The sequence below is a fragment of the Pan troglodytes genome, chromosome 4 (assembly GCF_028858775.2).
Source record: "Pan troglodytes isolate AG18354 chromosome 4, NHGRI_mPanTro3-v2.0_pri, whole genome shotgun sequence".
Classification (NCBI taxonomy): Eukaryota; Metazoa; Chordata; class Mammalia; order Primates; family Hominidae; genus Pan; species Pan troglodytes.
In genome coordinates, this window is record NC_072402.2 from 168,430,572 (window position 1) to 168,451,350 (window position 20,779).

Here is a 20,779-nt window from a genome sequence, read left to right on the forward strand (position 1 = left end):
CTCAAGGCCCTGGGTCTGAAATTACAGATTAAAAAATACACTGTGAGCAGGGTGTGGTGACTCAAGCCTGTAATCCCAGCACTTTGGGAGGCAGAGGTGGGCAGATCACTTGAGGTTAGGAGTTCAAGACCTGCCTGGGAAACATGGTAAACCCCATCTCTACTAAAAATACAAAAAGTAGCCAGGCATGGTGAGAGGCACCTATAATCCCAGCTACTCGGGAAGCTGAGGCATGAGAATCACTTGAACCTGGGAGGCAGAGGTTGCAGTGAGCCAACATCGTGCCACTGCACTCCAGCCTGAATGACAGAGCGAGACACCATCTAAAAAAAAAAAAAAATACATATTGAGCACACCCTGTACCAGGCAAAATGTAAGATAGCCTACTTATACTACAAAGTAGGTATGTTATCCCCATTTTACAGAAGAAAAACTGAAACTGAGAACTGAAACTTGGTGATTTGCCAAGATCACAGAGCCAAGAAACCAGAACCCAGGTTTGACTCCAACGCCTGTGTTCTGTTTCACTCAGCCACGTAGACTGAAATGTCCAATGCCAAACAAGACCCACCATCCCAGAGCCCCAAGCTCGGCTGGCCTCACCACCAAGACTTTCCATCTTCTGTGATACACAGACCCTCAGACCCCCTCATCTAGCAGCACCCATTAGCTCCCGGGGAAAATGCCAAGCCAGGGTGGGCAGGGTCAACTTGGTGAATGAAATGGAGAAATAAGAAGCCCCATTCAGCTCTAAAACATGCTGTAGAAGATGCAGAAGTATATTTGGAATCAAGAACCCCTGGAAACTGACCAGGGAAGCATTTTGATAAATGAAACTAATGTATGTATTGCCTGACCCTCTGGCAATGGCATTAATGCTTTCTCATTTTTTTAATGTATTATTTATTTGAGTTGAGGGAATGTGGTAAGGCTGGGCATGCTGAGCCTGAGCTCTTTACAGTGGATAAAGTGATGCTGGGGACTTGGTGAGGTTGTTTCCTGTAATGGTCCTCAGTCTCCACGGCTGGGATTACAGTGTCGGCCACAGATCTTCCGTCCAGGCCACCCCTCCCTGGAAGCAGCTTCCCACGGTGCACAGTAAGGGGTGTGGACGGTCTGTCCTCAGCAGGGACTCAGCCTGCTTTCGGTAGATCCAACCCACTTTCCCTCAATTGCCCTGTGGCCCACAGTGCCAGTGATTGTGTTTGTGACTTGAGGTCTTTAATAACCTCAGCTTCTGACAGTCTTCTAAAGGTGCCAGTGACTTAGCAGCTCAGAAGAAAAGGCTGATTGAGAGAAAAAGAACAAAGCACCAAGGGTTGGAGAGAGTGGGTGGAGACCTTCCCTTGGCTTTGGGGGTTCTCAGACTGTGGGAGTCTGGCTGAACCCCAAGAGCTATGAAAGATTCCAAGTCTAACCTGAGGTTTATGTTACCGTAGCTATTCCAGTTTCCCAGGATTTGAGATGGGGAGGCTGCTGACGAGTTGGAAGGCCAGCCCTCTGCTTCTCCTCCAGTCAGGACCCATTTGTCTGGGCTAGGGGTTCCCACAGGGTGTTCCCTGAATCCCTGAGAGAGCTCTGCCCCCAGCCCCTGCCCAGCCTTCCTGCAACCCCTGAGAGAGCTCTGTCCCCAGGCCCTGCCCTGCCTCCCCTGCCCTCCTCAACACATGGCTGACTCCTTCCCACCCTCTAGGAATCAGCTTAAATGTCACCTCTCGAAGAGATATTGCTAGGTCGTTCCATCTAACCTGGCCAGCCCTGCTCCATTTTTTGTATTTCAGAGCTCTTATCACACACTGTAGTTAAATTTTTCTTTCTTTCTTTCTTTCCTTTTTCTTTCTTTCTTTCTTTCTTTTCTTTTCTTTCTTTGTCTTTTTGAAATAGAGTCTCACTCTGACACCCAGGCTGAAGTGCAGTGACACAATCTCTGCTCACTGCAGCCTTCGCCTCCCAGGTTCAAGCTATTCTCGTGCCTCAGCCTCATGAGTAGCTGGGATTACAGGCATGCACCACCATATCTGGCTTATTTTTGTATTCTTAGTAGAGATGGGGTTTTACCATGTTGGTCAGGCTGGTCTCAAACTCCTGACTTCAAGTGATCCTCCAGCTTCAGCCTCCCAAATTGCTGGGATTACAGGTGTGAGCCACTGTGCCCGGCCTAAATGTGTTTCTTAGGTATTGTCTGCCTCCACCTCTAAACTGTAAGCTTCAAAGGAAAGGCCAGGTGCAACTGAAGCAGCATTATTCCACCAGCACTTAGCACAGTGCCTGGTATGGAATGAGTAGGTATTCGGTAATATTTATTAACTGAATCAACGATGAATGAAATGAGAGCTCTACCTTATAGCCATAGTCCTCAAATTTTAGAGTCAATAAGAATTATCTGGGGAGCTGATTGACATTCAGATTCCTAGGCCTCATTTCTTGATCTTCTGATTCGGTAGGTCTGGGGAGATGCCCAGGAATGTGCATTTTAACAAGTACCCCTGGTGATTCTTTCTGACAGAAGCACCTCTGGACAGGCCACATCTTGGCAAACACTGCCTTACCTGCATGGTTTGTCTCCACTGCAGTGACATCGCTGAGAAATGAGTTTTCACCACCTGCCATTGCCTTTTTCTCCAGTCCTTTAAGCATCTCTAGAATCTGGAGGTTTATGCCTTGGAGCTGGGGCAATGGCGGGGGGTGTGGGTTGTGCAGTGTAGCAAGAGGAAGGTATGTATTTATTATTATTAGAAATTAGAAGCAGGCCGGGAGCGGTGGCTCACACCTGTAATCCCAGCACTTTGAGAGGCCAAGGCAGGCGGATCACCTGAGGTCAGGAGTTCAAGACCAGCCTGGCCAATGTGGTGAAACCCCATCCCTTCTAAAAATACAAAACTTAGCAGGGCACAGTGGCACATGCCTATAATCCCAGGTACTCTGGAGCCTGAGGCAGGAGAATTGCTTGAACCCAGGAAGCGGAGGTTGCAGGGAGACGAGATCATGCCGCTGCACTCCAGCCTGGGCGACAGAGCGAGATTCTATCTCAATAAATAAAAAATAAAGAAATTAGAAGCAAATATAAGAAGCTCGTAATACACTGCTGTTGCCCAAATGTGCAGATACCATTGATCGCATTTGTTCATTGGCTCAGTAGACTTTTTGAAGACCCACGATGTGATCAAGGCACTGACTTCAATATTGGGGATGAAACAATTAACAGAACAAAGTACCTGACCTCAAGGGGCCCTAGCTAAGCCCTAGCTTAGTGGTAGAGACAGGTAGGTCCGTGACTGTTGAGCCCAGTAAGGCCCAGCAAGAGCACTGTACAAGGGCAGCACAAGGAGAGAAAGTTACCAAGGGAAGTCAAGGCACTCCATGGAGGAGAGAACATCAGGGCCAGTTTTAGTTTAGCTAAAGCTTCGTTGGCCAGGAAGAAGGTATCACAGAGCAAAGTTAGCACAAACTAGGAATGACCACAATGCACAGAGTGTTCGGGAGGAAGCCGCAAGGGACCTACCTGGAGAGATGCATAGCGTTTTCCAGAGAAACAAGGTTGGTCTTGACCTGCTCCGAACTTACCATTGCCAGCCCCCACATAGGATCCAGGCCACAGCGGTATTTTTTATCGCCTGTCCAGGTTTACATTTTTTCAGATTGGAATGTTTTTAGGCAAAGAACTCTCCTGTTCACCACGGTTCCCACCAGTCATTACACTCAGCCTTCATGCATCACATTGCCTGCCCAGTCCCTGAAGTTGCCCAGCAACTAGGGCTGCCACCCTTTGCTACCCACTCACCTCAACACAGAGCTGAAATCAGAGAAGTGACCTGATCCACTCTGGGTTTTTACGAAGATCGGCCTGGTGATTGTCAAGAGGGGAATATATTTGGAAGTTGAAAAAACAGTCAGGAACTTCCTCAATAGCCTGGCCCAACTGTCTCCACACTTTGATCCTATGTCCTCAACCTGTGTACATTAATTTATTTAGAGACTGTCTTATGTCCTAATATATGGTATGTGTGATAAGATATACAAAAAAAAAAAAAGCATTTAAATGGGTGAGATAAAGACAAAAGTTGACATAACACTACTTTTTAAGCTTTTATTTTGTTAACCATACCCAGGAAAACCCTTTTCACTGGAACAAATTTTTATGAAAACTAATATTTGTATCGAGGTTGTTATGTTTTATCATGTTTGTATTATTTTCATATTAAGCTTTTGCATTATGATATTTAGAAGACTAGTTTTAAGTTCAAATTATTTTGATATTTAGTTCTAATCACTTTCAGAATTGAAAAAAATGATACTTCACTAAAGTGCAGAAATCCAAATGGAAAAGGCACTAACTACATTGGCTGTGCTTGCTATAATAATAATTTTTCTATCTTACCAATTATGCAAATTGTGTCTAAATTCAGTTAGGAAATGTCATCTTCTCTGATGTTGATCAATTGTTCTTCCACATTTGTCATTGGCACTTTTATATTTTTAACAAGAGTTTGAAAACTCTTCATTTGGAAGATGTTTAATTAGGTGACGATGAGTGAAGTGTCAGTGCTACCATTTTCTTGCTGTTTCCATTACTAGTGTTATCTCCTTTCAGTAGTTCATTTTTGCAATAATCTTTTTTTAAGCCACACATCCATTTAGGGTTAATTTGGTGAAAACAAATCATCAACCCATTTAACCTGGTCCCAAAGCAAAGGATTGCAAGACCAAGCCCTCCATGTTGTAAAGCCCCCACTCCATCCTCAGGTTCACGTGGCTTGGCCCAGCTATACATGACCTTGGACAGTCTTCCCATCACACTGGTGAGCAGCCAGTATCCATGCACATAGTAAATATTAGTAAAGTACAATATCTCTCCCATTGTTTGAAGCCATAGAAGTTCTAATATTTTCTCCTATAATTCAAAGGCTCATCTTGCACAGAGCCATTCAGGCCTCTTTTTGGAGATGCCCATTTCTAAGATGAGGAGTTGCTGAGCCAGGCGTTGGGAGATAAGACAGAACAAGGTATCAAGAGTGAGGGTCCATCAGGTGTTGAGGGTGGGGGAAGAAGGAAGATGAGAGGGTTGAGATTGTCCTAGAAGTTCCAGCTGGGATTGCAGGTGAGAAGGGTATTCAGTTCTGACAGGCAGTATTTCCTGGGAAGCACAGGTGCAAAAAGTAATCTTTTCCCACTACAGTGTCCCAGGCAAGGGGAAGATCCACAGGTTTTCTCTGTCCTCTGCTTTAGTAGAACTCTGTTTCACTGTACTCCCCACCATTATTGAATGGACTTGGGGTAAGCGGCCGATTTGAAATTCAAAGACCTGGATTCCAGTCCATGCCGACTCCACCCCTTAATAGCTGGCTGACTAGCACAGCTTCCTCATCTGTAAAATAACAATTTTTTAAAAAGCCCTGCCTGCTTCACAGGATTATTATATGGCTCAGATATAAAGCATATGCACAGCGAAAGGCTCTGAAAACTGCAAAGCACTATACAAATGTATGGTGTTATTATGACTTAGTATCCTGCATGCATTATGATTGAGGTGTAAGGCAAGACATATCTATGTACTCTTGCCTTTGTTTTTCCGGGACACTTAGGAGAGAGTATGACCATGTGGAGTAAGAGGTGGACACTGAGATCAGTATCCTGTGGGCAGTACATCTGAACATCCTGAACATCCTAACACTGACCTTAGGCCTCCTGAGACCAGAGGTCACACTTGGAAATGAGGTGTGGTGCAGAGGTTGCTGGGGTTTCTGGATCCACAGAGCAAGAATGCCTGGGAATACTGGAGAAGAACTTAGTTTTCCTGGAAATTCCCCTCCCAGGCATTTCTTCACTTGATCTGAAGAAAATCTAAGAAGAAGCCAACACTAGAATGAAGCATTGTTTGAAAGTGGGAGATAAGATGCCTTATCATACCTACTTTAACTTAAGATCTGGCTTTCCCTGGCCACCAGGGGTAATCAGTCTCTTAACATATTTACTGTATGTCTACATAGAAGTACAATTCAAGCCCCTTGCAATGAAAATACTAACAATATGATTGGGAAGATTAAACACAGGATAGATAGACAGATTGACAGATAATGGTGATGAAGGTAGATAATAGATAGATATCTGGATGGAGGTTTGGATAGATAAGCACAAACTTGACAAGACACTACACTATCAGGAGAAAAAGAACAATTTGTTGAGTGTCTACAATGTGCCAGGTCAAGGTGCCAGGTGCTTTCAGATGTGTTACCACATCTGTCATTGCTGACTCCTTACAGCAATCCTGTAAGGAAGCATCAGCCCCGTTGGTCAGATAAGAAATGGAGACCCAAAGAGGTTAAGCAACTTGTCCAGGGCCATGCAGCTAGCCAGCCCATGTTCCTTCATCTAAGTCTCACTGTTCCTGGGCCAGAGGGAACCCTCCCACCCCCACCTCCCAGCTCTGAATTGTCTTTGTTACTCTGGAGCCTTTGTTCTGTGTGAGAATATCTTAGGCTTTTTGAGAAAAGCCCCAGATCACTGTCTATTCATTGAGAACCTGAAACCGGCTCCTCAGCCATTCCTGCTCTAGCCACCAGCAAGGTTCCCAAGTGAAAGTGAGTCTTCTCAGGAGAAATGAAAGCGCTGTCTCTTTAGGTGCCCACTCCTTACCCACCAGCGGAGCAATGTTTTCCAGGCTGGCCAGGCTCCAGAAGCTCACTAAGGAAGTTGGTTTGGGGCCAAAGGCATCTATGGTTCATTGTACACTGTGGCCCTCCCCTTCCTGCCCCTCCATTTGCTCCCCTTCCTTTCTCTCTCTCCCTTCCCGGCTCCTAGACTGGGTCTAGGCAGGAGCTCCGCCATGATGTCAGGAGGGAAGGAGATGCCTCTGGGCCTCGCACCACAGCCTCAGCTCTCTCCCTGCCCCTCCATCTGAGTCCCTCCTGGCTCCCAGCTCCCTCAGGGTGCAAGGCCAAGCCTCCAAGGAATCCCTCCCCTTACCTGCATGGCTGGAGCCAAGAGTGAGTTTGGGGCCACTGGCTATGATGAGGGGATGACCCAGAGCTCAGTGAGCACTGTCCAAGCACTTCTGTTAGGAGGTTTGGTTGGCCAGGGAGGAAGAAGGCCTCCCTCTCTGGGATGCTCCTGAAAGGACTTTGTGGGAAGTTAAAGAATCCTCTGTGTGAGGGCGGGATGGGGGAAGGTGGAGAGTTGTAGAAATCCAGCCCAGTGTCTCCGTGTCTCCCCGCCTCCTCCTCCTGGGCCCCTATCCTCTGTGCTCTTGGCCTCTATGAGTCTTTTTGAAACTTCCCAGGCTGGAAAGCACTAGGTCCTGGGATGTGAAAGTCTCTTTTAACATAGAATAGACCTTCTGTTCATCCCAAAGATGCTCTTAAAATACATAACAAGAAATCGGAGTTTTACACACAGTCAGCTTCTCATTTTATAGATGGGAAGCCGAGGCCTAAGGAGGTGAAGTGGCCACTATAGCCATTCCATTGCACCAGGATGGAGGGCTGTCCACCAAATTCAGAGCCTGGCATACTGGGTGGAGGTCACCCACTTTATCTGACTCTCATGGGTCCTTGATCTCAGGGGTCTTTTCTGGCAGAGGTCTGGGAGCATGGCTGAGACATGATCTCAGAATCAAACCCCTGGAGACAGTAGCTATAGCAGGAGCTGACAATCTCCAGAAACTCAGGACCAGATGATCTCCAGACACTCAGGACCAGTCAGTGTCCCCACCAAGGATGGGGCTTTGAGAGGCTCCGCCCACCTCTGTTTCTGCACAGCAGGTTTAGCAGCTCCATTCTTCCCCAGAGAGCCACTCCATCTGAGGGTGGCTGCGTGTCCACATACGAGGGGACAGGGCTGAGGATGAGGAGAACCCTGGGGACCCAGAAGACCGTGCCTTGCCCGGAAGTCCTGCCCGTAGGCCTGAAGGACTTGCCCTAACGGAGCCTCAACAACTGCCTGGTAAGGAAACTGCTGGCCCCTCCAGGTGCCTGGAGAGAGGGGAGGGAGGGAGATCCAAATACAAGCCCTGCTGGGACCGAGGGAGGGGGCAGGCCTGGACTCTGCTGAACACCTAATGTGCATCAGGGAGCGCCACTGCAGGACGAGCTGCAGAGCCGAGATTAGAGCCCCTGCTGTCCTCACTACAGCCACAGTCGTTCACCCCTGTGCACCAGCTGGCCAAGACCAGCAGACACAGGGCACACGCCGCACCACTTTATCTTCTGGGATTTTCTTAAGGAGGACCCATGGCAATAATGCCTTTCCTCACCTTAACCTAATTCGGGCTCTACTCCTGCTTTCCAACAAATGATTCTGTCTATGCTGAAGTGACAAGGATAGGAAAACTGTGCCTGCATAGGAAGGAAGCTGGAGGTGACAAGTTGGGGTCGGGGGTCACTGTATTTACATGGTAGAAATTCTGGGAATAGAGTAGAAACGGGAGTAGAAACTTGCACATATTGGAATTATTTCTGCTTCCAGCCTGGGAAGTTTTCAAAAGAGACATAGAGGCCAAGAGCACGGAGTATAGAGGCCCAGTAGGCCAAGCCAGGAAGAGGCGGGGGAGACTGGGAGACATTAGGCTGGATTTCTGGTTTAGAAAAAGGTGCCATCAGCTCCCTACGTGACCCTAATGCCCTGTGCCTGACCCTGTCCTTCCTGAGGTGGTGGCAGTTAAGTAACACTCTGAGTGGCACCTGGGGTGTATATAGAAATAGAAAGAGCTTGAGATTTGGGTTCTATTAGTCATAGTGGAATCACTGAATTCCCATGGAAGACACGGAAGGCAGAGGAGAATGAAAACTAATGTTTATTGAATGCTTTCTATTCCCATTTGTCAGATGGGAAAACTGAGACTCTGAGAGGTTAAATGACTCGGGTGTTTCGGAATCCAGAGCTCAAGGTCTCCTCTACAAGTGGAGGTAGGAGCTTGGCCAGAGATGCCCTCGGGGCAGGATAATGCATAGGCTGCCCCTACTCAGGAGCCTCCTAGGGCCTCCTGAGCACCATGTCCCTGCAGATGCAGAAGGCTAGGTGGTTCCAGTCAACATCTGTGTTGCAGCTTTGGGGACAACCCTTAGGACACTGCCCTCTGGTGGCTCAGTACCTCTCCACTAAATTCCATCCCCCAGCACCTGTACCAGAACTGGTGGCCTGAGCCTCCATTGAGGCTGGCCGACACATAAATAGCCACTTAACGATTGGCTCTTCTACCACAGGGAGTGATGGCATCAGCTGCACTTGTCACTTGGGATGTGCTGCGGATGCAACACTCCATCCCCCAGGTGGGTTTGGTATAAAAAGGACAAGATTCAAGTGGAATCCAGTTCAGCTTGGGGGTGCTGAAGGCCCTCCTCCTAAATGCAGGGCAAAGAAAAGGGACTTGGAAAACAGATTTAAATCATGCCACTTAACTGTGTGACCTCAGCCAAATCCCCTTGCAAATCTAAGGTTTGACTCTAAAAATTAACACCTTCTGGGCCAGCAGCCATGAGAATTAAATGAAATTAAGCACCAGACATGGCTTCTAACAATTCATGGGCATTTAGAAGCCTTTTTCTTCCTCTCTTTTCTTCCCTTATAAAATGAGACGTGTTTAGCAACTTAACCAAGCAAACAGGGTAGGATGGGATTACATTTCTGGCTCTAGCCTGGGTGAAGCTTCTCAGATCATGAGACTCCTTAGAGGAGGCTGAGAGGCCCAGGGCCAAATGTTACATCTTCCTAACAGAAGTTTGGCCACTGGGAAAGCACTGTTCAAGAGGAGTCTTGGAACTGAAGACTGGATGGTTCCCCAAATCACTTGATCGAGGGCCGTTTCCTATAGGAGGAGGAGGAAATGAGGAATATGCCAAAGTGGAACCATGTTCATTCAGGCCAGACCAGGAGAAAGACACAGACAGCCAAGGGCTGGTGGGAAGAGGCTGATAAGCATGTGGGAGAGAGACCGTGGGCAAGCCTCCACATCTCTGTCCAACATTTGGAGGGCCCCCACTCTCCTTTGTCCACCTGGCAAATGCAACTCACTCTTCAAGAATCAAATGACCTTTTCTGTGACTTCCCTTTTGACATTGCCCCATCCTCCCTGCTCTTTTGCATACCAAGTATCCCCTGTCCTCTGCTCCTATTAGAGGATGCTGTAGGGAATGTTCATTCACCAGTCACACATGTCTCTTCCTCACTAGATGGGTGGGTGCTCTGGTGGTGCTTTTCACATGCCTGGTTCACAGGAGAAGCTCAATAAACCTGTGGAAAATTGAATGAGGCAATGGAGGGCATGGGAGCTGCTCCATGGACCCCCTTAAACTCGATGCTTGGACAGGGAAAGGACAGGGATTGGGGAGATGGGCTAAAGGAAGAGAATGTGAATATGATCGTTGGTAGGTTTATAATGTTGATTTTATAGCTGGTATTTTCAATGAGTGAGAACAAAAAAGCTAACATAACAGAGAGCAGAATAATAAGAATTTACCTGTGTGCAAAACTGTTCTTCACTGATTTTGTAACAGTAAAAACTTTGGAAATAACAGCATTCACAGTAGAAGATGTGTTCTAGAAATGTTGGTACATTCAGACCATGAGACACCTTGCAGCCATTAGAGAGAATAAGGCGGATTATAGGAACTGACATGGAAGGTGTCACTGATACTGCAAAACAGCATGTTTCATGGTGCACTCATTAAGAGGAGTTGGGTCAGCTTGCTTAGATGTACTTTTCTGCCCCTCATGTACTACTTAGCCTTGGAAATATTCCTTATCCTCTCTAATCCTCAGTATTCTCACCTGTAAAATGGGGAGAATGGTAGTCCCTACTTCAAAGAGTTGTGAGGATTCTAGATATGCGTGGCACAGTTGTAAGCATGCATTAAGTGTTCAATAAATATTTGCTATAATTAAGTTAAAAAAGTAAGCCGCAAAAAGCATGCTATTGCCCCAATTTTGCTTTTTAATTTTTTGATATAGAGATATATATGTATGTAAATATATATGTGTATCTGTGGATAAAACAACTGTTATCAGTAGTTATTTCTGAAGTATGAGACAAAAGAGAAGAAATGGGGGGGGACTTTTTTGTTTTTTTAAATAGACTTCTTTTTTAGAGCAATTTTGGGTCATAGCAAAATTGAGCCTTCCCTACACATAAAACCTTCTTTACTGTCAACATCCCGCATCAGAGGGACACATTTGTTTTCATCGATGAATCCATATTGACACATCATTGGGACTTATACTTTTAACTTCTGACTTGTTGCCATTTCAACAGTGAGCGAGTATTGGTTTTGAAAGTAAAATAACATTAATGAGTGGCTGAATCACGCCCTAAGCTCCAGAATGGCCAGATTCTAGAAAGTGGCTTGTTTCACAGAAGTTGCCACAGAGAAGGTAATCAACCCAGGGCTGCCTGAGAATGGGGCCTGAGCCTGAGCACCCCCATTCTGCTGTCACCAGCATGACAGGTCACAGGTTGGCCTGCCTGGCTGCCCCCTGCTCCCTCAGAGGGACGCCTGACAGCAGCTCCTGAAGCTGAGGAGGCCGGGCCCCTGGGCCATGCCCCACGGATGGTCCTCACGTACACACCAGCTGGAAGGCTTCAGGAAACAGGGACAAGGTCTAGGAGGTCACGACAGCAGCAAGGATCCTCGGGTCAGCTAAGGTCCAGGCCCCAGCCTGCTCTGAAGGAAGAGAGTACCGGGGGGAGGCAGCCAGCCCTGGACTCAAAGTCTCCCCTGGCACTCACTAGCATGGTGTCCTTCCCATGCACCTGTTTCCTTGTCGTAATAATATAGGGATTAACCGCCCACCACACAAGGCCACTGTGAGGATGGAGTGAGCTCTGTGGGACAGCACCTAACTCATGACCTCCTGACACTGGAGGCTCTCAGGTTTTTGTTTCCTGTCTACATGACTGACCCCACAAGCCTAGACCTGGGGATAAATAAAAGAATGTCTTGCTTGGTCAAGGTGAGTGTAGAGTTGAGTGTGTCCTTCCTGTAAAGCTGGGACAAGGACAGGGCAAGGATAGCCTTGGCTCCCAGCAGATATGGCCCAGAGGGTAAACTGGCTGCATTTCTGGTGCTGATGAACCACTCTCCAAACAAGGTCCCAGTCTTAATTTGGGATAGATTTAAAACATAATCCTGGTCCGGGCGTAGTGACCCATGCCTGTAATCCCAGCACTTTGGGAGGCCAAGGCAGATGGATCGCTTGAGCTGGTTCGAGACCAGCCTGGGCAACATGATGAAACTCCATCTCTACCAAAAATACAAAAAAATTACCCAGGTGTGGTGGTACATGCCTGTAGTCCCAGCTACTCAGGAGGCTAAGGTTGGGAGCATCGCTGGAGCCTGGGAAGTTGACCTGCAGTGAACCGAGATCATGCCCCTGCACTTCAGCCTGGATGACAGAGTGAGGCCCTGTTTAAAAAAAATTAAAAATTAAAAAAAAAAAAAACATAATCCTCCAAAATGAAGTCATTCCTGGAGGGAACACAGGGAGAAGGAGCTGTAACCGAAAGGTATGGAAAGAGGCTGCTTCCTATGCATGCTGAGAAAATGCTGCACCGACCACCCACCAGAGAGAGAGACTGGCCAGGAGCAGGTGAGCCTGTTGCACAGCCTTCCACTTACCTTGCCCCCTGTTTCCCAGGTGATTCCTACTTCAGCCCCTTGGTGTGAGCAGCTTCTCAACATGAACTACAGCCTCCACTTGGCCTTCGTGTGTCTGAGTCTCTTCACTGAAAGGTGAGCTTTGCCACCCCCAGAATGGCCTCCATCTGCGTTGCTTTGCATTCGGGCATGTGGTGGGAGGGGGCAGCTCCTCTTATTCACCCACAGCAAGGCAAAACCCGGTCCACTCACTTCCCTGGAGCACCGAACAATGAAACTTCCTGCCATTTACTCTATTTACAGAACACAAGCTTCCAATATGGTCATAGATGAATGAACCCTTATGTTTTTAAAGAAGAGACTTGGAGGGTTTCCAAATTACCATGATATTTTGATCTATGGCAAATGGGTAAAAAATGGAGATACTAACTCAATAGCTGAAAACTAAGAGATTTTTCTGTAGGAATGTCACTGCTGGTACATGGGCAAGGCACATACACCCACACACACGTGGGCAAACACAAGCTCAAGGGTGTGTACACATGTTGATTCACACATAAACAAGCAAACACAACAAAGCCCATTTCTTTTCCAGGATGTGCATCCAGGGGAATCAGTTCAACGTCGAGGTCGGCAGAAGTGACAAGCTTTCCCTGCCTGGCTTTGAGAACCTCACAGCAGGATATAACAAATTTCTCAGGCCCAATTTTGGTGGTAGGTCATCCTCTGTGTCCAGGACATCATTCAAAGGGACGAAAACAGAGACAATAAGCAGTGGAGGGTTTCGGGAGGTTTTAGTTGACTCCATTTTCTGATCTGCAGCCTGTTAAGGATTGGCAATGATGGATGAGGATGGCTACCAATGATTTTTCACACTGCCTGGAAAAAGGCACCCAGCCTCTCCACCTGCAAGATAAAGGAATGCTCTTTCTCACTGTGGAGGCTGCAAGAGCCTCCTAACACTCACACACTGTCCTCCTCCTGCCCCCACTTCCAGGGTCATTATTCAATGAATTCACCATGCGCCACCAGGCTACCCCACCTGGTCTTCCCCCTCCAGCCTGAGCCCTTTCAGCTGACTCCCCAAACTGCCATCTGGATGCCTCCTGGGTCATTGCCCTGTTGGAACACCTGTATGTGTCCCAGCATCCTCGCGTAGAGTCCAGGCACACTAGGCCCTTCCCAGCCCAGTGTCTGCCATTCTCATCCACCCAAGTCCCCGCTCCTTCCCCTCCTACAATGCTCCCCAGTGTACTCAGAATGCTCCCTGACATCCCTGGCCTCTCCTGCCTCTATGCCTTTACAGAGGCTATCTTCCTGGAATTGCTTCTTTAAACTTGACTCCCTAGAAAATATCAATTTTCCATCATGTCTCAGAGCAAACGCTGCCTTCTCTGAGAAGCCTCCCCTGATTCCTCCAGGCCCCATCCCCTTTCTTCACACTTCCTTGTGAACATGCCTCAAAATCATAGCCATTCCCATTATGCTATAACTGGTTTCATGTCTGTCCCAGCTCCAGGCCGCAGCCCTAGAAGGAGTCTGACTTCATTTCCCTCACTATCCCCCATAGAAGCTCAGTGCGTGACATATAACAAATTGCTGATTAATATCTGTTGAAAGAATAAAGCAAGGAGGGAGGGAGTGAGGCCAACTGCACAGCTCTTCATAGCAGAAAGCAACAGAAAGAGCCTTGGCATTTAACAAACCTGAGTTTGGCTCCTAGCTCTCCTGCTTGGCAAGTGGTTTAGCCTTCTGTGCCTCACTTTCCCTTTCTGTAAAATGGGGACATCCATCTATCTCACAGGGAAGACTGAATGAAGTGTGCAAGCCTGAGGCACAGTGCCTGCCCCATCAACAGAGTGTGGGTTATTTTCATCCCTTCTCCTCCTTGCTCCTCCCCTCAGATAATAAAACCCTCTGGTCTGATCTAAGATTCATGTGGTAGTCCAGATCCTCTGGGCAGCAGATGCCAAGAGCTGATGACTTCTTCAAGCTATTTAGGGGGACTATGTCTAGAAGGGAGAATGAGGCAGCGGGAGAGGCAAGCTAGGAGAGCTGTCAGACCTGCAGGTCTGGCCTCAGGGAAGGAGAGAGGGAAGGAAGGGAGGTTGGGTGGAAGCATCTTAGATGGAAGGGCAGTCCTCAGTGTTTGGAATGACCACCAGGGAGTCCTTGAGCTACAGGTGCATTCAGAGGAGTCTCCCATCTCTGTGCCTCCCAGGAACAGGCCACTTTGATATCCCCACTGTGTTCAGTCTGTGGTTGGCTGTGGCCCATGAGAAGTGTGGCCTCGGAGCAAGTGTGGTGGTAGATTCCAAAGCACAGCAGCCGAGGCCCTCAGTCAACCACACCTGCTCAGTTGGAGATGGGAGAGATGCATTTTCATTCAGATTTGAGACACAATTAAGATGTGAGATCCTGACATTAAGGAACCTAAAGAGGCTTCAATATCCCCTGGTTTTCCCAGGCCCTACTGAACACGTATGACAAGCACGTGAGTCTGCATGCCTTGGTTAGTGCCACTCAACAATTTCTCTTGCCTCCCAAACCCCAAACAATTAAGTCAGAATACACTCCTTCTTGTTTGCCTACTCACTGGCCAACAAGGTGCAGGGTCCTTGGGCAAGGAGCTCATTCTGAGAACAGGGAGGCTGGGGTAGGCCTAAAGGGATGTGATGCCTCATCCCACCTGGGGTGAAAATGGGGCATGGAGTCTTCAGTTTAAAAAAGGGAAGAGCACAACCCCATATCCCTTGTTTTGTGCCCCTTGGCACTTCACTCCTGAAAATCCCTATACTTGCATGGCAGGCTGGAGGCCCACGGAGGGCCATTGCTCTCTGTAATGTCTGTGCACCCAGTTTTCAGGACCCCAAGTCCGAAAGAGACAAGACCTTCATAGGATTTCTCAGGGATTGAGCTGGACAAAGCAAAGGTTTGTAAGCAGGCGCTAGTGAACACTACCCAGGAGCTGGCTTTGACCTCGTTCCTGGGAGAAAGCTGCCCTCTGGTGGCACAGCTTGCTTTTATAACTCAAGGGGAAGAAAGAGCAAGCTCTGGTCCAGTAGAAAAGCCAATTGAGGCAAAGCCTAGATTAGACATTGTAGAATATAAACTGGACAGAAAGCACAGTGGGATTGGAGCTCTCGTGTCTTTTCCATTCTCTGCATTCTTCAGGGAGGGCAACTAACACGGATCTATGGCACTTAAAGTAGATGCCGTAACCGTGCCAACCCAACTCTCAATGGTTGGCACTTGTCTTAGTCTGTTTTGTGCTTCTATAACAAAATACCTGAGGCTGAGTATTTATAATGAGCAGAAGTTTATTGACTCACAGTTTTAGAGGCTGAGGAGTCCAATATCAAGGTGCTGGAATTTGGCAAGGGCCTTCTTGCTGTGTCATCAGATGGTGGAAGGTGAGAGGGTGAGAGAGAGGACAGGAGAGGGCTGAACTTGCCCTTTTATCATGGCACCAATTCCACCATGAGGCTTAATCACCTCTTAAGGGTCCTACCTCTTAACACTCTTACAATGGCAATTAAATGTCAACAAGAGTTTGGAGGGGACAAACATTCAAACCACAGTGGCTCTAGTAGCTCTGTTTTGCAGGTGTGAAACTGTAGCATAGGCCAAGCGCAGTGGCTCATGCCTATAATCCCAGCACTTTGGGAGGCTGAGGTGGGCAGATCACCTGAGGTCAGGAGTTAGAGACCAGCCTGGTCAACATGGTGAAACCCCATCTTTACTAAAAATACAAACATTAGCTGGGCATGGTGGTGGGTGCTGTAATCCCAGCTATTCTGAAGGCCAAGGCAGGAGAATCACTTGAATCCAGGAGGCAGAGGTTGCAGTGAGCCATATTGCACCACTGCACCTCCAGCCTGGGCGACAAGAGGGAGACTGCATCTCAAAAAAAAAAGAAAGAAAGGAAGAAAAAGAAGAGAAACTGCAGCACAGAGAAATTTGAAATTTGCTGAAGATCACAAAGCTGTTAGGTGGCCTGAGTGGAATTCAAACACCTGTCTCTGACTCCAGGCGTCTAGTCTCAGAGCTGCACCTTGCTGCCCAGAGGGGCAGAAAGCCACTTAGCACCACACCACTTCAGCACCTTCCAGGGTGTGCCCTCAAAGATCTCGCCCTTTTCCACCAGATATTAACATTCAATTATTGTTTAATTGCATTGGCTCTAACACTTCATTTTCAAATTCCTACCTATATCCTATGGCTTAGTTTCCTTAGATTAATAAGTAGTTTGCCTTGCCGTATTCCTACTGATGAGATGTTTTTAAGCTTCTTTTGAAATCCGCCTGGCCTCTTCCTGGTTAATGCATTATCACAGTCCCCTGAGGTACCCCCGGGGGTTATTTATTGCAAGTGAATGCTATTGCATCTATTAGCCTGGTGAATAAAGTTGTCCCTTTTCCAAAATTAGCTAGGATTACGGAAGAGAGGGGGAAGGGAAGGGAAATGCCATTATTGAGTGCCTATTATTACGTGACTGATGGACATGACGCTGGGAGCTTTGTACAGATAACCAATGATGAACACCTTCAGGATGTCCGGCTAGGCAGGCACTTCTCTTACACTCCCTATTGCCGCCACTCCACAAAGACAATGTCACACGTCTAATCTCATTTAGCCCTTCCCATGACCCTGTGATGTCAGTATGATCTCCACTTGCAGGTAAGAGAACTGCAGCTCTGAAAGATTTAATAACTTTTCCCAAATAAAGAACTGGGAGGTGACAGAGCTGGGATCTAGGTCCATTATTCCACTTCTCCATATAAAGAGAAGTAAACTTCCCTGACCTGGCCTGGCTTCTTGAAGGTGGCTCTGACACCTCAGTCTCTAGAGATAGAACTGTCTCTCTCTGAAGTTCAATCTGTCTGCTGAGACTCCAGGATTGAGGCCCAACAGTCTGCACACTGGACCAAGTGTGGAGGTTCTGAAATTCTAAATTGTTTAGGGTTCCAGGAGAGTAAAGGAAGAGAAGCAAAGTATCAGGAGGTTAGCAAAAGCTCAGCCATGAGTCTTGAATGCCTCTTGTGGTAAATTTACTTAGCCAAGGGGGGATAAAACAACATCTGTGCACAATCAGATTACCAAATCTGTTACCTTTCCAAACAATTAGTTCCTTACAAATGCCATAGGAAAAACCCTCCATGTAAGAAGTGGCAAATGTCTTAGCACTATGTTCCTTATGCGTTAATTGACCAGCGTGACCAACATGGAGAAAAAAATACAAAATTAGCCGGGTGTGGTGGCACATGCCTGTAATCCCAGTTACTTGGGAGGCTGAGGCAGGAGAATCGCTTGAACCTGGGAGGCGGAGTTTGCGGCGAGCCGAGATCGTGCTATTATTGCACTCCAGCCTGGGCAAGAAGAGTGAAACTGTCTCAAAAATAATAATAATAATAATTAAAAAGCATTAATTATGCAGGTAGTCTCTCTTACATATTAAGATACCTATGTATGTGTGCATATTTTTCACACAAAAGAGAGGCACACCATACACAATGGTTACTCTTGAGAGGGGATAAGAAAAATTTTCTTTTTATATTTATAGAATATTTAAATTTTTCTAACAACCAAGCACAACTTTTGTAATTTTAATCTTTTTTAGAATGCACTAATATAGTATTAGGACAGCTCATGGTTGTGTTTCCATTCTTTCTTGTTTTTTTTCATCTTAGGAGAACCCGTACAGATAGCACTGACTCTGGACATTGCAAGTATCTCTAGCATTTCAGAGAGTAACATGGTAAGCGCTGTTCCTTTGTACTCTACCCAAGTAGTCCCTCTCTGTGTGTTTAAAGGGGATATGCTTTCTAGCCGCTCAAAAAAAAAAAAGAATGGCTCATGGCCCTCCTCCATTTGGAATGGCAGAAGCTGAAGTGCTATCTCCAAACTCAAGACAGTGGGAGATTCTTGTAGAGCAGATTTTCTGAGTAAGACAATGGAAGATTCTTGTAGAGCAGATTTTCTGAGTAGCAGGAAGAAAATCGGTTCAAGAGCCAGAAGGAGAGAAACCAGGCAATGAAGTGGGTACACTTGGTGATGGATAAAATTTGGGGAAAGGAATGAAAGTGTAGTAGGCAATCCTGGCCATTACATGGTCTTTTATAATGGGGGAGACAACCCGAGGAAAACTGACAGCTGATGCTGACAACGACCCTCTCCCTTAAGAGAACATATTCGAGACAAGGGCAAACTAAAGGCAGTTTGCCAAGAGGGTATGCTGTGCATTCCAGATAAATCGTGGACAACCTAAGCACTTAGCCCACCAAAAAATTCAACAATTTGGTGGGACCTTAGTGATCAGTGCAATGTGAGCTGTCACACCAAGTAAGTTAAAGTCTTGAACATGGGGTTCCCTTTTGGCAATGGGAGCTATTATCTAGAATAAATAAGGCGATTTGTTCTCTTATTGCAATATGCCACTAACCCAAGACTAGGATAACTGGAGTGACTTATCAGTTACCCCAGTCTTGGGGTAGTGGCATATTGCAATTAGAATGGTAACTTTATTCGCCAAAGTCTGTGTATTCTTGCTCTAAGTGGAGGTGGGGAGGGGAGTAAACTTTGACCACTTTACTCCATTTGGTGGGGTTTTCTCACCCACTACCCCCATCCATTTCCATACCCTGCCTCCCCCTCCCAGGACTACACAGCCACCATATACCTCCGACAGCGCTGGATGGACCAGCGGCTGGTGTTTGAAGGCAACAAGAGCTTCACTCTGGATGCCCGCCTCGTGGAGTTCCTCTGGGTGCCAGACACTTACATTGTGGAGTCCAAGAAGTCCTTCCTCCATGAAGTCACTGTGGGAAACAGGCTCATCCGCCTCTTCTCCAATGGCACGGTCCTGTATGCCCTCAGGTACGTGGACACCTGTGACCTCAGGGGTGGAGGACGGCAGCTGGGAGAAAACATGCAGATGTGTCTTGGGTAGTTGTGACCAGAACTCAAATAGCCACTGTGAGGTCCCATGGCTTCTTAGATCCTTGCCCCCATAATAGAAGGTCCCTCTCTCAGTCCATCATCTACCAAATGCCTGCTCTGTGCCAAGCCCCATGCTGGCCACAGGATAGAGCTGAGTAAGACATTGCCCTGTCCTCAAGACACGGACATGGAAACAAAGGAGGTCCCTGGTGCTGGGGCCCAAGTTAGGGAGTAGGTGAGTGGTTTGGGGGTGATGTTACAGGATGCTTTCACAGGATTCTGAGCTATGTCTTAAAGGGTAAAAGGAAGTTAGCAAGGGAAGAAGTAAGGGCAATGGCAGAGACGACAGAGAGGTGCATGCAAGGAACTTTCCTTTCATGGGGCCCAGTGGAGCTGCAGCAGCTCCAGAACACCACTCTACTTGTCTGAGTCATGTTTGTAGAGAAAACCAAGGTGCAGTGCCCCAAAGTCTCTGCCACCTGCAGCCATGGGCTCCCCTTTGCCATCTCCCCAAATTCCTGAAGCTGAAGTTCCTTTCACCCAATTGTTAATGGAGCCGGGTTGGATGGAACAGGACTCATCCCTGCCTGTGCAAGGACTGTGCAAACCTAAAGCTCCCAGAGGCCTTGGGGAGGAGGCCAGGAGCCAAATATTCATGGGGCTGATGTTTAATCTTAAGTAAGAGTCTAAAGTTATAAAACAAGGGTTGAGCTAACCAATAAACCGAATTTCTGGACATGCCTCAACTGTACTGAGTTTTGCAAAGACCATCTCAAAGCCCAATTGTTGTCTCATGAAACATAATTAGACTTCTCTTTTGACCTCAATTCCAATCATCGTTAATGTTCCCCTTCCCTATGTTCCCACAGCAATGTGTGAATGTGTATGTGTGAGTGTGTGCATGCATTTGTGTGTACATGTGTGTCTGTCTGTATTATGGCACACAACACAATCAATATTGTGTAAGGATTACAAATAATGAGTGATGTTTTAATAGCCTGGCTCTAGAATCATAAAGATTTTGGTACACGTCCCTGCTCTGTCCCTCAGCAGCTCTGTGACCTTAGGCAAGTTACTTGACTCTCAGAGCCTCAGCTTCATCAGCAGTAAAATGAGAATTAAAATATTTCCTACCTAGTAGAACTGTTCAAAGGGGTAATGCATGCAAAGCACTCAGCCCAGGGACTAGCTCACAGTAAGCACTCAGTAAACCATAGCTATTGTTAGTCTCTGTCTCCCTAAAGGGAGTGTGAGTG

At 47.1% G+C, this 20,779-nt stretch overlaps 1 protein-coding gene across 1 annotated transcript in view; it reads left to right on the plus strand.

Annotated features, from left to right (window-relative positions):
- The first annotated feature begins 7,778 nt into the window (after window positions 1–7,778).
- The window catches only part of GABRP (gamma-aminobutyric acid type A receptor subunit pi), a 30,158-nt gene continuing 17,157 nt past the window's right edge, over window positions 7,779–20,779 (plus strand). Inside the window, exons 1-5 of the mRNA XM_016954186.2 lie at window positions 7,779–7,938; window positions 12,625–12,719; window positions 13,180–13,298; window positions 18,275–18,342; window positions 19,243–19,460. Of these exons, the coding sequence (XP_016809675.1) occupies window positions 12,667–12,719; window positions 13,180–13,298; window positions 18,275–18,342; window positions 19,243–19,460 (458 nt within the window). The 5' untranslated portion in view covers window positions 7,779–7,938; window positions 12,625–12,666. The remainder of the gene's footprint in view (window positions 7,939–12,624; window positions 12,720–13,179; window positions 13,299–18,274; window positions 18,343–19,242; window positions 19,461–20,779) is intronic.